Source organism: Exophiala dermatitidis (genome assembly GCF_000230625.1).
Source record: "Exophiala dermatitidis NIH/UT8656 unplaced genomic scaffold supercont1.1, whole genome shotgun sequence".
NCBI lineage: Eukaryota > Fungi > Ascomycota > Eurotiomycetes > Chaetothyriales > Herpotrichiellaceae > Exophiala > Exophiala dermatitidis.
This window is the reverse complement of record NW_008751646.1, coordinates 1,020,345-1,034,109: the sequence shown is the minus strand read 5'-3', so window position 1 is coordinate 1,034,109 and position 13,765 is coordinate 1,020,345. Positions and strand designations below refer to the sequence as shown.

At 51.8% G+C, this 13,765-nt stretch overlaps 8 protein-coding genes across 8 annotated transcripts; 4 read left to right on the top strand and 4 right to left on the bottom strand.

Moving 5' to 3' along the window:
• Window positions 1-7: 7 nt before the first annotated feature.
• On the top strand, window positions 8-729 carry HMPREF1120_00369 (uncharacterized protein). Its single transcript, XM_009154365.1, has one exon. The coding sequence runs from the start codon at window positions 390-392 to the stop codon at window positions 693-695; it is 306 nt and encodes a 101-aa protein (XP_009152613.1). The 5' UTR covers window positions 8-389; the 3' UTR covers window positions 696-729.
• Window positions 730-847: 118 nt separating this feature from the next.
• HMPREF1120_00368 (STE24 endopeptidase) lies at window positions 848-3,086 on the top strand. Its single transcript, XM_009154364.1, has 4 exons — window positions 848-1,063; window positions 1,125-1,307; window positions 1,375-2,121; window positions 2,178-3,086. Exons 1-4 carry the CDS (start codon window positions 1,025-1,027, stop codon window positions 2,622-2,624), a joined length of 1,416 nt encoding a protein of 471 aa, XP_009152612.1. The 5' UTR covers window positions 848-1,024; the 3' UTR covers window positions 2,625-3,086.
• On the bottom strand, window positions 2,999-3,715 carry HMPREF1120_00367 (uncharacterized protein; the record flags this gene model as incomplete). The annotated part of the gene is made up of 1 exon (XM_009154363.1): window positions 2,999-3,715. The coding sequence occupies one exon, from the start codon at window positions 3,713-3,715 to the stop codon at window positions 2,999-3,001; it is 717 nt and encodes a 238-aa protein (XP_009152611.1).
• A 398-nt stretch (window positions 3,716-4,113) lies between these two features.
• Window positions 4,114-5,694, top strand: HMPREF1120_00366 (uncharacterized protein). Its single transcript, XM_009154362.1, has one exon. The coding sequence runs from the start codon at window positions 4,479-4,481 to the stop codon at window positions 5,502-5,504; it is 1,026 nt and encodes a 341-aa protein (XP_009152610.1). The 5' UTR covers window positions 4,114-4,478; the 3' UTR covers window positions 5,505-5,694.
• A 35-nt stretch (window positions 5,695-5,729) lies between these two features.
• HMPREF1120_00365 (uncharacterized protein) lies at window positions 5,730-7,142 on the bottom strand (the record flags this gene model as incomplete). The annotated part of the gene is made up of 1 exon (XM_009154361.1): window positions 5,730-7,142. The coding sequence occupies one exon, from the start codon at window positions 7,140-7,142 to the stop codon at window positions 5,730-5,732; it is 1,413 nt and encodes a 470-aa protein (XP_009152609.1).
• An 848-nt stretch (window positions 7,143-7,990) lies between these two features.
• HMPREF1120_00364 (uncharacterized protein) lies at window positions 7,991-8,596 on the bottom strand (the record flags this gene model as incomplete). The annotated part of the gene is made up of 1 exon (XM_009154360.1): window positions 7,991-8,596. One exon carries the CDS (start codon window positions 8,594-8,596, stop codon window positions 7,991-7,993), a length of 606 nt encoding a protein of 201 aa, XP_009152608.1.
• Window positions 8,597-8,870: 274 nt separating this feature from the next.
• Window positions 8,871-10,639, top strand: HMPREF1120_00363 (aldose 1-epimerase). Its single transcript, XM_009154359.1, has 2 exons — window positions 8,871-9,902; window positions 9,990-10,639. The coding sequence occupies exons 1-2, from the start codon at window positions 9,336-9,338 to the stop codon at window positions 10,380-10,382; spliced, it is 960 nt and encodes a 319-aa protein (XP_009152607.1). The 5' UTR covers window positions 8,871-9,335; the 3' UTR covers window positions 10,383-10,639.
• Window positions 10,640-11,672: 1,033 nt separating this feature from the next.
• Window positions 11,673-13,574, bottom strand: HMPREF1120_00362 (uncharacterized protein; the record flags this gene model as incomplete). The annotated part of the gene is made up of 2 exons (XM_009154358.1): window positions 11,673-11,839; window positions 12,035-13,574. The coding sequence occupies 2 exons, from the start codon at window positions 13,572-13,574 to the stop codon at window positions 11,673-11,675; spliced, it is 1,707 nt and encodes a 568-aa protein (XP_009152606.1).
• Window positions 13,575-13,765: the final 191 nt, after the last annotated feature.

Genomic DNA, 13,765 nt, shown 5'->3' with positions numbered 1-13,765 from the left:
ATCACCACGACAAGTATTTTCTCCCCTTCAGTCTCCGTCGCTTGAGGACTTCCCGCCCACCTTTCGTCTTTAGTCTGGCCAAGTATCCATGGCGACGTTTCTGCACGCGGCGGGAAGGGCTGTAAGTGTCCATCCGCCGGCGGTAACCGAACAAGGCGGAAGTTGTGGAGAAAGAGCGGGAGAGCGCCGGAAGAGATGACTGAGGCGACGCGCAGGATAGCGAAGGGCGAGCAGACATTGTGCTCAATAATGAACTTGTCGGTGTTAAGGGAGACGTGGTAGCAGTCGTGTTGGTCTGAAGGGAAAGTCCGTGGAAAGCACGAGCTAGTGAAACGACTGATGAAGGCGAACGGCTCGAGGCTGCCGCAGACGGCGCGGCGAGTCGCCGGATGGTTGTGAAAGCTCTGTTCATAGACATTGTGGTCAGCTGCTGCCGAGCCTCAAGTGGTACTGCGCTGCGTCCCAAGCTGAGGACGATCCAAGAAGAGCTCACTCACCTTCGGCTAGGGACATGGTGGATTCGAGACGGCATCGTGTCGAATATGCACTTGACGACGCGGCCACATAGGCGACACATGGTCGCAAAAACTCCCTCAAACCGAATCTGGCTGACTGAGAGAAAAGAGGTCGGGCACAAAGACGGCCAGGGTCAGGGCGTGTGCTTCGTAGGATCGTTGTATGGCATCAAAGAATGACCTTGACTCGTTCATGCACCGAAAATAACTGAATGCCACCGACGAGGCTTGGTGCCAGTGCCAGCACGGAGTCGCCGCACCTGCCTGATACGGCCTACCGTAGACTACCTAGGTGATTAGCACCACTTTCACAGCATTTAGTAAGACCTTGGGGCTGATTGCGCATTCTGTATACAACGGCAGTGGGCGCCTACTAGTACCAGCAGTATCGAGAGCATTTGAAGTTGTCCGCATCGCAACCACTGGACAGATATTTAGCCTGATGCTGTGATCTTACTACGTCTCTCCACACTGAAACAGTGATTGATTTTTTGGTTGAGACGGGAAAAATGGCCTCACTATTACAGATGTTGAGCGACTTCCCTCGAGTTCGTCTCCCCTTGCGCTCCTCGAGCAAGAAACAATGGCATTGTGACTAACGTAGAGCAGCGCCTCGCAGCGTTCCTCGACCGCCCTGGCTTCCCGTGGAAAAGGCTGATTGTCGGGTTTTCGCTCGGTCAATTCGTGCTGGAAGGCTTCTTGTCCCTAAGGCAATACAAGCTATTGCAGAGGAAGAAGCCGCCCAAGACATTGGAAGATGAGATCTCTCAGGAAGTGTTTGACCAGAGTCAAGTATGTGCCTGCCACTGCATCGCATATCGCATGACGCCCTCTGTTTAATGCTGATTTCAACCTCCAGGCATACGGACGGGCAAAACTGAAGTTCGGTTTCGTCTCCGGTCTCATCTCACAGATTCAGAACGTCCTATTCATCCAATACGATATCCTGCCGAAACTATGGTCGTTGACGGGCTTCTGGCTGGCGCGGTATTTCCCTTCACGATTCTCCGGCGAGATCTCTCACTCGGTCCTGTTCTTCTTGACATTCAACTTCATCTCGCAGATTCTGTCGCTCCCTACGTCCTACTACGGCACTTTTGTGTTGGAAGAGAAGTTCGGATTCAACAAGCAGACGGTCAAACTATGGCTTACGGACATGCTCAAGGGTCAAGCGTTGATGGTGGCATTGGGCACTCCGCTGCTGAGTGCGTTCTTGAAAATCATCCAGGTGACGGGGACAAGGTTCTTTTATTACTTGTGGTTGTTCGGCATCGTCGTCCAACTCTTCGCCATCACCATCTACCCGGTCTTTATTCTGCCGTTATTCAACAAACTGTCGCCTCTGGAGCCTGGAGAGCTTAAATCCGGCGTCGAGGCATTGGCGTCAAGGCTCAAGTTCCCGCTGAAGTCGTTGTACGTCATTGACGGTAGCAAAAGGAGTGCGCACAGCAACGCGTACTTTTTCGGTCTACCGTGGAAGAAGCACATTGTCATTTATGACACTTTAATTGAAAAGAGCGAGCCCCAAGAGGTGGTTGCGGTACTCGGACATGAACTTGGCCATTGGAGTCTCTCGCACACCACCAAACTCTTCGCGATCGCCCAAGTAAGTTGTCCAGGACCTGGGAGGGTGAGTTATATGCTGATTGCGTCTCTGTATAGTTCCACATGTTCTACATCTTCGCCCTCTTCAGCGTCTTTATTGACAACCACTCCCTCTACTCTTCTTTTGGCTTCCACGACTCGCACCCCATCATCATTGGCTTCGTCCTGTTCTCGGACGCCCTGGCTCCAATGGATGCCGTTGTCAGACTCCTGATGAACAGCCTGTCGCGCAAATTCGAGTTCGAAGCCGATTCTTTCGCCAGAAATCTTGGGTATCAAAAGGAACTTGCCAAGAGTCTGATCAAATTGCAAGTGCAGAATCTGAGCACCATGGACGCAGATCCATTGTACGCAAGCTACCACTACAGCCACCCCATCTTGGCAGAGAGACTGGCAGCATTGGGTTGGAAGAGTCCGAAGCCGGCCTCGAACGGCAAAGTTGTGGAACTCGACGAGAAAGTTGCAGACGCAGAGGTGGTGAAGGCCAAAGACCGAGAGCTGTGATGACAGGTCCGGGTTTAGTTCTTGGAGCGGGATGTTGAGAGATATCGCGAATGATGATTTGGTGATAGATGTGCAGTTTGCATTGACCAGCCTGGGGTATGGCTGAGTCGCGAGGTGTAATCGGAGGTGGGGGAGGACCACCATGCTCCATGTGCCCATTCCAGCCATGCTAGTGAGATGCTTGGTGGAGTCAGGAAGAAAACCAACCGCATGTAAGCTCGAGCCGAATCAGTGATCTGGAGAGCAGCAGCTGCAACGATCTCGAGCAGGCATGAGTTGTGAGATCTCAAACCATCCTCGAGGAGATGTCAGGTAGAAGATTTGCGATCTGACAGGGCAATGTTATGCCTGAAGATCTTTTTTGTCTCCTCTGTTCACGTCTTGCTGCTCTTCTTCCTGGCCTGTTCGGCCTTGCTGGCCTTTTCCTGCTTTTGGCGCAATTTCTTCAATCTTTTCCTTTCCTCCTTGTCCTTGGAGCCTTTTTGGTTCATAGACTGTTCTACGTAAGTCAACTCCTCCTCCTCAGCCTCATTGGTAGGCTGCTCGAGGTCCGCTCCAGGATGGCGATCGTCAGCCGTAGCCTCGAGATTATCTTCGGTCTGCGCCAGCGCAAAAGTATTTTTATCCTGCCACCCGGCCTCACCATCGTCTGGCTGCACAGCTATGGCGGGCCCATCGCTATCATCTGCAATTACATTGGTGGCATCGTCGTCGGCTGCATTGTAGATTTTTCTCTTTGATTGCTTTTTGTCGGCGCTTTCTTCTTCTTCTTGGTGTTCTCGTTTTGTGCCTTTGCCGGAGGTGGTGGTTTCTTGGTTGTTATCGTCTCCACCCTCGGTTAAGATTGCTCCTCCTATTCTCTTGCCCTCAATGCCCACCAGGATACGTTTCAGATGGTGAAGCGTCAGATTCGGACCCGAGCCCGTCGACACGGCTTGCGGTCCACGCTCCGTCAGCGTCGAGTCTGGGCGATACGCGGCGTCGATGTCGGCGCGTTCGAGGAAGCTTGATAGGAAGGTGTGCGCTTCCTGGTGTGTGAGGCGGGTGGTGCTGTGGATGCGGTGCGTGGGGAGGGGGGTGAGACCGGCCATGATTGTGATTGTCGCACTGCGTCAAGAGTATTGTAGGGTTATAGTCGCGGATATGGATGGGAAGTGTAGATAGGTAAGGGAGTTGTCCAAAGGCCTCCAAACGCCAACATATAATTCAAGAAAGAGAAAAGGCGGTCGGATAGGATAGTGTCGGACGGGATGTCGCAACCTCTTGGGATCCAGAGCGGTGGCTAATTATGCGTAGTACAGTAGTAGTGGTAGAGTCAATTGTCGCGCCGATTGCTGTGCTGGAGAAAGTCGTCTCAGAAAAAAAGTTGATGGAGTTGCAAATCAGTCAAGTGAGATAAGATAAGATCTTGACTGCCCGTGGAGTCGGGCCCACTTCGACATTAATATCCGTCACCTAGGTGTCCGTAAACCGAGGCTCTGGTGATGAACGTCAATCACAGCATCCCATCCCCACTTCGAGGAGAAGATATATCAGGCATGTACTGTACAGAATTTATATATTCTCTTGTTTGGTACTACATCTTAAGTACAGACTTTTGAAAAGCAATTATACAGCCCAAGATTGGACAGATTATACTGCGGCGGTATTGGACGAGATAAACCCAAACCCAAGTCCGCTCAACCCAAACCTACCGAGGGACCTACCATTCCCACTGCCAGTACTACCAGCCCTCTCGCACGGTTACAGTACATAACTTGCTTACCGTGCTCCGATCTGTTTCAAGGTCCTCGGAACCAGAACCCCTCCATCCCAGACTCTATTCAATACAGTTGGGGTCAATCGCAGTCACCTATGGTGTTTCGTGGTTCTTCAAGCCCCTCTACCTTCTCACACTCCCTGGGACGGAGGCATTCGAACACACTACAGTTGACCACATACCAACAACAACATCCTCCTTCTTCTAAACAGAACCGACCCATTGATCAACATCTACACCATAAAGTTTCAACCAGGGATCCATTTCCAACCATGCCGCTCGCCACAATCCACCTCATCTCTCTCAAACCAGAAACCACAATACTTTCCTTCCTCCAAACTCTCAAAACCAAGACTTCTCTGCACCCCCTCGTAATCAGCAAAGTCATCCGCTGGATAATCACACCAAGCAAAATCGACGCTTCGACACTGTTAACTCCATCATGGGATTTGCTACTCATCCTCCCAGTCAATCCCACCACCACCAACACCCACAGCACCACACCCACTCTCCCTCCACAACTCCAATCCCAAATCCAAACTCACTGGTCCATCACCGCAGGAATTCCATCTCGGTTGACCCAAAACTTCGCCGACACCAATGACAAAATCCTGCATCCAGACCCCTCCTCCGTGCCAGCCCTGTCGGGCGCCCTAGACAAGCCGCGCATGGGGGAATCCGCACAGACACTCGAATTGTCCGCCGAACTGGCCGAGTGGATCGGACAATTCTCCAAAACCCGCGCCGGCGCGAACCCGTTGTCCATGTTGAATTTGTTGGCGTTCAAGCCGGGCATGAAGGAGTCGTATTTGAAGTATGGCAAGGCGTTTGCCGAGTCGATTGGGAGTAGGAGGGGTGGGAATGCGAAGTTGGTGGGGAATGTTGTGAAACAACAGACCGCCAACGGTATTTGGGACGAGTTCGCTCTCGCGTCGTATCCGTCCATTTTGCACTTTGCGGATATGTTGGCCAGTGAGGATTATCAGGCTGTCAATCTCAAGTATCGGGTGCCTGCGTTGGAAGATACTTTGATCTTGTGTACGAGTGAAATTGAGATTGAGGATTTATTGGCTGGAAAGGGGAAGCAAGAGAATGGGAAGAGGGATGGGGCCAAGTTATGAAAGACCTAGAGAAAGTAGTGGAACATGGTCGTGTGGCCGACCGACGATTTCATGGCAAGAAAAAGAAAAGACGTGACACTGGTAGCTATGCATATCAATAGTGGAGTTAACTATGCATCAGTTACAAACGAGCAAGAGGACTTGGTTAGTTTGTATAGGTGAATATATTTCTCACTCTGCTATAAGCCTGTCAATCACTGTGATCGGTCAGTACATCAGGTTCAGTTAGTAAGGCCTAGGTATTCCCTCTCCGTCCCACCCGTCGCAATCCCTCCGAGGCGGATTGTCGCAAGGCGCGGCACATGTGCTTAGATAACGGTACTCCTTGAATGCGTTGGACCGGGAGTATGATGCCTTCTGCCACCACCACATTCGCCGCTCAAGAGGCATATCCAGCAGGTCAAACAACTCCTTCAGGCTGCGCTTTTTGTTCCACATGATTTCCGGATATTTCCAGGCCTGTTGGACTGTCAAGATCTGCTTGGAATAATCCCCTTGCTTCTCAATGACCTTGGGAATAAAGTCATATGGCAGTGGGACCTCAACAGACTCTTGGTTCATCTTGCGCTCTGCAGCGCGAACGAGTGCAGTGACAAAGAAGACCCATTGGTTGACCTCCTCGACCGAAAGCGTGCCGTGATGCTGACGGAACTCGACCGTCTTCTTCGAATGTGGTGCTGGACTAGGCGGGGGCATAATATTCGAAAAGTTGACAAAGATTGACCTACTTATGTCATAGCCTGTTCTTGAACACAAGATTCCGCACAGACGAGCGCGGTCCATTCTGTCAGAGCCATGGCCGTAGTTGAAGATCTTGACGAACTCGTCTTGCGCGGAAAATTCTGGGCCTTCGCGGCAGTTGTGGAGCGGGGATGTGACGGGGTTTCTCCCTAGAAATACCCTGTTCGGCTTTGCATAGAGCTCGATTTTCGTGTCCGGGAAGCCCAACCGCTCAGGGTGATGAAGTAAACTGATCACATCTTCGAACGCGATGCAGATGAAAGCAAGATGCCGCAAAAGATTGAGTGGCAAGTCGACCGCCTTACCACCAGCCGTGGGCGGCAGGCCAATGTGCACATGGATGCTGGCATTTTTCGGCTCAGCACTGAAAAAGCAGGGCACATCTTGTCTTCCTCTCATGTGACCCAGAAACTCATTTACCTCGACAAGTCCGTTGAGCGACCCCTCCCTCACGTCTGGCACCTTCAAGATTGGACTGATTAGCTCCAGCCCAGCAAAAGCACAATTTTCGCAGCGCCTAAACTCACCATTTGTGTAAGCAGACAATTCTGCACTGGACGTCGGAAACTCGACAGCTTCCTCCTGAGTTAGGATCCAGCGGCTAAAGTCCTCGAGGCCGCCGGACTTAGCTGCGAATCGGATTCTCAGATTAGCACCTTTCCGGCGAAGGGCACTCGCCGCTTGAAAAAGTCCTTCCGCGTTCCGGTCAGACGCATCGTCAAACTCTGGATCATAGATTTCATCAACCTGATCACTGTCAAGGATGATGTTGTTTCTGAGAATATCCTCGTATGCTGGATTAGCGGCGGCCTTTGCATTATCGATCCCGAAAAGAAATTCAATCTCTATTCCAAAGGCCAATGGTAACATTGTTTGTTGCGTTGCTGAAGTCGCCATGTTGCTTGTAAAGAGTTGATTGATTGTTGATTTGCTGTAGTGGTACTATCGGGCCTTGTTCACAGTGGTGACTGTGCAAGGGGAAGTGAGTGAGAACGAGCAAATCTTGTCGTAATTGGGGAGAGGAAGAAAGCGAGGCATATTGATATATATGTAAAGAGCAGTAGATCCTGAAGTATGGGGATGCTTGACAGCACCCCACGAGTACACCTGCGGCACTGAAGGAATCGCAGTGCGGGACAAAGGAATTGCCGGATAGTCTTGAACCATGTGCATAATGGTGACAAAGAAAGCACCCACAGTGTGAATGGGTCATTGACAGTAGTACCCGGATTGCAATCTCTGCTATTAACATGGCTGAGTGCTGACAAAGGGACGGTTGGCAGCGAACAATGGAACAATGAATCTTCTTCATTGTGCACAGAATCGCATAGAGCTCCAAATGCATATTGTACTGCAGTGCTTCATGGTCACAATTGCAGTCCTCAAGAGGCAGCTATAGACAAGCATGAGCGCTGCAGTGTCCATGGTCCTCCAAGGCGAGGACGGCTGGACGTCACGGCAATATGCTGGCAGGTGTCTGCTGCCTGGTGGACTGGCATAGTCCTCGATTCCTGAGTAGATTGTGAGTGCGCGATAAGGATCGACTCTTCCCAATGTACTTGACGGGGTCCGCATATGGTGCTTTTCAGTATCCATCCGCCGCTGTCATTGAATTTCGATATGATAGCGCCATTTCAGAATCGTTCGTAAAATGTTAGACAGTCCTGCCTGTCCAAATCGTTGAGGGTAGTTCTCCTTGGGCCAAATAAAATATTTCCTAGCGACAGCGGTCCGTAATACAATCATCAAGCATTTGCAACCACTCGTTTGGGGACCAACTGATCCAATATCCCCGGCTTCAACTGCATTTGCTTCTCAATCTCAGAAGAAGGCTTCCCAACTTCGTCTCGCAGAGTCAAGACTTCCTTAATGTCCTTGGCAGTCACGAGGGTTCTGCCCGTAAAGGCCCGTTTTCCTTGGTTGTCCAGCTCCTCTTCCCAGCGCTTGTTGATCCTTTCACGTGCCTCGACCAGCATGATAGCAGGATTTTGGGCGGATGACGGGAAAATATTGCGACCTGGCTGCATGGGCTGACTGGAAGTGGGGAAAGCGTCTTCAACAGGCCGTCCGTTCCAAGATGTCGGAGCCTTCGCAGGACCTATCTTCCGCAGCGCAGAGTCGAATTGCGGATCTCTGCCGTCGAGCTCAACATGTTCGGAGCGAGTTTCCGCTGGAGACGAGACAGTTGGGTCAGGATGGACTTGGGCTGAGGGTGAAGATTGAGGTTCAGGACATGGTTGTATGTTCGGGGTTGTTGAGGCACCAGTGTTCGTGATGGAGGATGTGGATGGATATTGTCGACGAGCAGCGCCGGCAGCCCTGCCTGCAACCTTGGAGCTGGAGGATCCCATTCTTTGTTGAAGAGTCTTGATACAGACGTTTGACTAGGATTTTGAGAGAAGGGTCAGACAAAGGCCGACAAAGAAATCATCATTGACGCTGATGTCAACGGAGGCCGATGTTCTTGTGGCTGTATTGGTACTACTAGTATTTGCGGCGGGTATTGACATCACGTGGATAGTTATCTATCACGTGATAAGGCTGAGAGCCCACTCAAGGGCCGCTTGCACTCTCCTCAGATAACAAGGGTAACAATCGAGGATATCTAAGCCTGGGCGATTCTCATGACGAGATTGACACCTGGTTATTATATGGCAACGATGCCCATATGGATGTCAACAAGAGAAAGGCCACACCGCCGTACCTGGTAGACATTGGTGTTTGACCGCACCGGAATAGGCAAGGCGTCCGAAGTGGTACCTGGACGCTCTCCGATCAACCGTAAAATGACAAGAGTCCCGTCGTTACAAGCATCATGATTTGGGCCCCGCGACGACCGTTCCATTAACTAAACATCCAAACAGACCTCAGTTTCAGACCGCATATTCCCTTCATCACTCCAACCACTGCAAGTGTTTTGGTCTCGTGAAGTCAATCCCTTTCTCAGCGCCTCAATACAGGTCATATCTCGTCCAGTCTACCATCCCTTTGAGAGTCCAACTTCCCACATATACAACGACCCACCAGCCAGCGGGGTCCTCCTGTGTCCATCCATCGTCCTTCGTCCACCGCTCCCCTCCCCTTCCCACCATGGAACGCAAGCATAAACCCTCAACACTCCCCGTATCACCACAAATGGCACAACCGATCGTCGACCTCAAAGACAACGTTCTCACCGCACGCCTACCCAGCGGCGACTCCGTAACAGTCTACCTATACGGCGCGACCGTGACATCGTGGAAGACATCGAACGGAGAAGAACAACTATTCCTGTCCAAAGCAGCAGTTCTAGACGGCTCGAAGCCCATCCGGGGCGGCATCCCACTCGTATTCCCCGTATTCGGCCCCCCGCCTAAATCCCACGCGACAGGCCAACTGCCACAGCACGGGTTCGCCAGGAACAGCTACTGGGAGTTTCTGGGCAAGAGCAGCAGCGAGAGTCTGAGCCGCAAGGCGGACGACAGCGTGAAACTTGACTTTGGACTGAGCAGCGCCATGCTCGACGAGGATGTGCGCAAAAAGTGGCCCTACGACTTCGGACTCGTCTACAGTGTCACATTGGAGAAGGACCGTCTGGAATGCCAGATGCATGTTCAGAATAAGGGTGATCGGCCGTTTGAGTTTCATTGTTTGTTTCATACGTATTTGGCTGTGAAGGTGGGTACAGTACACGTTTGCGTATACATATGTATACGCATACTGTTATTCGAGGCTATGATGTACTGATCATTCGTGCTCGTTTAGGACATCACCAAAACCACCGTCGAAGGACTCCAATCCTCTCCTTACGTCGACAAAGTCCGCTCCGCCCAGAAATTCACGGAATCCTCGTCATCCCTGAGCTTCTCCTCAGAGACAGATAGGGTCTACACCCCACCTGCAGGCAAAGACAATGAATCGGTCCCTCTGGTCGTCAAGGAGGATGGAAAACAAAAGTTCGTCGTCACTCGTGATGGATTGCCGGATGTCACGGTCTGGAATGGCTGGGAGGACAAGATCAAGGCTATGGGCGACTTTGAGCCCAAGGATGGTTGGAGACGGTACCTGTGCATTGAGCCTGGTGCGGTCAGTTCGTGGACAAAACTTGAGGCTGGTGATGCTTGGGAGGGAACCTGTGCGTTTGAGAGTAAGCTGTGAGAAGCGTGCTAGGACTGCTGGAGAAAAAGAACAAGGAAGAGTTCACCGACAGTGAAAGGGGCGAGAGCCTCCAAATGGGACCTGATTCGCATTGGTGCGCTAAACATGGACCAAGAACAGAGTCCGAAGGATTGCAAGACTTACCATGACCTGATGAGAATAAAATCACCCAAGATTAGAATTTACCATCCGTTACTACCAAGTACTACTCTACCTAGGTCACAATAGTACGAGTACCCCGTACCTGCTTACCACTGGCCCGGTCCTTAGTAGTTACAGTAGTTCGTAAGGTGGCTCTTTGTGCGCTGCTAGTAGATACATAGAATGTGGGTATGCACATTGGTGAGATTATGAACCTACCTCTACAACATGAAGTAATATGTACCTAGGTATGCATGTAGATATCTACCCCATCCACCTAACTCCAACCAGACCAGCAATTCTCATCAATGAATAGTTCGGGTCGCGTTGTGTTGTAGCATGGTATGGCATAGCACATTCATTCCAGCACTATTAACAAATAAAATCGGTGGAGAGGAGAGGAGAGGAGGGAAACAATTCCCCAGAATGGTAACAGGCTTCATTTGTCCAGCCATTATGGACTGATTATCAGTGTAAAGCACAACCACAAAAGGTCTGGTCGAGGCGAGCGATGCTGCTCATCTGGCACGCTCGATGGCCCCGGGACTTGGTGAAATTTGGGGGATTGCAATGCAATGCATTGTTGTGTTCACCATCTCCGGGGTCAGTTTCCTGAAGAGCGCTGATTGAGGGAGACACAGGGCGGAGGATCCAGTCATAGGGGATCCGGCTTTGGTCTTGGTGTTAAGCAGACCTTACTCTGGTTGCCCAGAGTTGATCTGCGAGATATTTCCAAGCGGGTTACCGCCAAGATTGAAGATTGTCGACGCTTACAAGTCGTGCACGCAAGGCAGATTGGGTAGATCGAGAATCGAGCATCGGAGTTGCGGACAGGAGGCTCAGGGTATCGAGAGCACGAACCGCCTTGAAAAGTTGGGGAGCTGGCGAGAAACCGTAACTGTGGAAGACCGGTACACGAGTCCCAAATATTCCTGCCACAGAGGCCGACAATCAGATCGATATCATAGCCCTAGGGGCTTAGAAGCGTTCATCACAGCTGTGGCCTGGGAGGGAACCCGATGAGCCACGAAACGATGTAGAGCACTTCGCCGTTCCTTCATATTCGGTATAATGACCATCTGGAAACTGTAGCGACACCCTTGCGTAGTCTGTGGTTTGCCGCATATCACACGAAGCTGCTGGTTGTCTCTATGGTCGTCGAGGACTTGATGTCGAGCTCGATGCCGGCGTCGACGGTGGGCCGGCTGTAGAGGGCGAGGTCGAGGTCGCGTCATCCGATCCAGCTGTTTTCCAGCTCACAGAATCTAATGTCCTCTTCGCCTCTCGGGATTTGAGATATGCTTGATGTTCTTCGTCTAAATTGCGAGCCAGGTCAGCAAACAGAACTCTGTCAACTTATGAAATGGAAGGCAAGGCGAGGCATTTCCGCTTGACTTGATTGCATTCGTCCGCAGTATTGTGGGCAACCACAAAGTGGTCAAATTGGTAGCCATATCATGCATAGAAAACGGGAGCGAATAAACGAAAAGTGCAGGGTCGGATCAACTTACATCTCTGCCACAAGAAATAACTCGTTACAATGGCAAACGGCAATGCGACCATAAGACTGGTCCAGCGCCTCGAGAGGGCTCGGAACTCTGGATCTTTCTTGAGCTGGTCGAGTGGGATCTGTGTAGGACGCGGTCGGCCGCTCTCGCCGCCACTGGGTCCGAATCCGCCTTGTCCTTGTTGTTGCTGTTGTTGTTGCTGTCTCCGTGCAGCAGCAGACGACGGTGGAAGACTTGGACCTTGGGAGGACGACGAGCGCTGAGAATGGACATTGCGGGCAGCAAGGGCGGCGACGGTCGAGTTGGGAAGGATATACTTGGGTACGACGACCTGGACTTTTGGCTTCGATTTGGGAAAGCCAAAGGCGGGAGTGGACATGGTGGTGGACGTGCTGCTTGTGGCCAGTGGAACGAATGTAGATGGTAGCTGGCTAGGCGGGGCGGCTTGGGATGCTGATACAGGATCGACGGTTGAGGATTCCTCCTGGCGCAGTGAGCTTGTTGCTGTGGTCGATGTGATCCCAGCGTCAGCTATAGACTCCTTGGACGATATCTGCGTGTCGTGCAAATCACGGGCGGTCGGCTCCTTCAAGTCTTTTCCCGTCGTTGTAGCGGCCACCTCATCAACCGTCTGTCTCTCCGTTCGGACATCCTCGCCAACATCCACCTGTTGGTCCTGCTGGAGGACAGACTCACGCACAGCTTCCCGCTCCTCCACCAACCGGGCAGCCTGATCATGCAAATCGCGCGAATTCTCGGCAAACGCCTTAGCTTGCTGCAGAATCTTCGAAGTCGCTAGTGCTCCCGGTTTCTGGCTCTCATTTGCGTCCGACGCATCAAGTTGAGCCGCGGTGCCGACGGCCTTTGCGTTTCCTGCACCATCTGAGTTCGACTTAATGGTCCTTGGCGCGGCCGGAACGGCAGCAGAACCAGAAGCAGGCCCGACAGATCCAGCAGATCCTTCCACCACAGTCGCAGTCGCAGTCGCGGCCTTGCGAGTCCTAGATTTCGGCTTCAACTTTGCAGAACTCGCATCCGCAGCGTCTACTCCCTCCACGGTCGACGGTGAGGGCGATGACGCTGCCTGACTCACAGTGGCTTTTTGGACTTTAATATCGGCGACTTGTTTGTCCCCGAGTTCGGCGTCTACTGCTCGTGCTGGTGCTGGTGCTGACGCCGAAGATGTCGACGTGGTGGTGGACGTAGACGTAGTCGAAGAAGAAGATGATGAAGGACCGCTTTTCGTCGCTCCTCTCCTCTTCGTAGTCAAAGACGAGGTCTTCACTCCCAGTACTTCCGGCACACTTTCAGTCCCGCCAACAGCAGCAGCATTCTTCTTGGGCGCTCTTTTGGATGCTGCTGCAGAGGAAGTCGAACTCGACTCTGCAGACGCAGAAGTATTATCGGCAATACTCGCCTTCGTTCGCCGACGTTTAGGCACGTCGATAACAATGGCATTGTCTTGCTCCGCGGCTGGAGCGGCAGCAGCAGCCTTTTTCGGCGGCCGGCCTCTTTTCTTGGGCACCACGATTTCTTCGGACATGATTCTTTTCCCTTCGAATGAACCTCAGAGTATGTACAACGCTCGTGAAGCCGGGTATGTATGTACGGTAGTATGTACAATGTTGTACCTATGCAAATGGGGGTCCAAGTGAGTAGCAATAATAATGCGCGGCGACGCGTGACTTGCCGAACGTTGTCAACACGTTCAAGTTGACAATTAAAAAGTGACGC

What these genes read in the sequence shown, in the direction of transcription:
- HMPREF1120_00369 (XM_009154365.1), top strand. Translation starts at nt 390, where the DNA reads ATGGTTGTGAAAGCTCTGTTCATAGACATTGTGGTCAGCTGCTGCCGA.
- HMPREF1120_00368 (XM_009154364.1), top strand. Translation starts at nt 1,025, where the DNA reads ATGGCCTCACTATTACAGATGTTGAGCGACTTCCCTCGA. An exon ending in AAGTGTTTGACCAGAGTCAA is followed by an intron (nt 1,308 to 1,374) that starts GTATGTGCCTGC and finishes TTCAACCTCCAG; the next exon opens with GCATACGGACGGGCAAAACT. An exon ending in AACTCTTCGCGATCGCCCAA is followed by an intron (nt 2,122 to 2,177) that starts GTAAGTTGTCCA and finishes GTCTCTGTATAG; the next exon opens with TTCCACATGTTCTACATCTT.
- HMPREF1120_00366 (XM_009154362.1), top strand. Translation starts at nt 4,479, where the DNA reads ATGGTGTTTCGTGGTTCTTCAAGCCCCTCTACCTTCTCACACTCCCTG.
- HMPREF1120_00363 (XM_009154359.1), top strand. Translation starts at nt 9,336, where the DNA reads ATGGAACGCAAGCATAAACCCTCAACACTCCCCGTATCACCACAAATG. An exon ending in ATACGTATTTGGCTGTGAAG is followed by an intron (nt 9,903 to 9,989) that starts GTGGGTACAGTA and finishes GTGCTCGTTTAG; the next exon opens with GACATCACCAAAACCACCGT.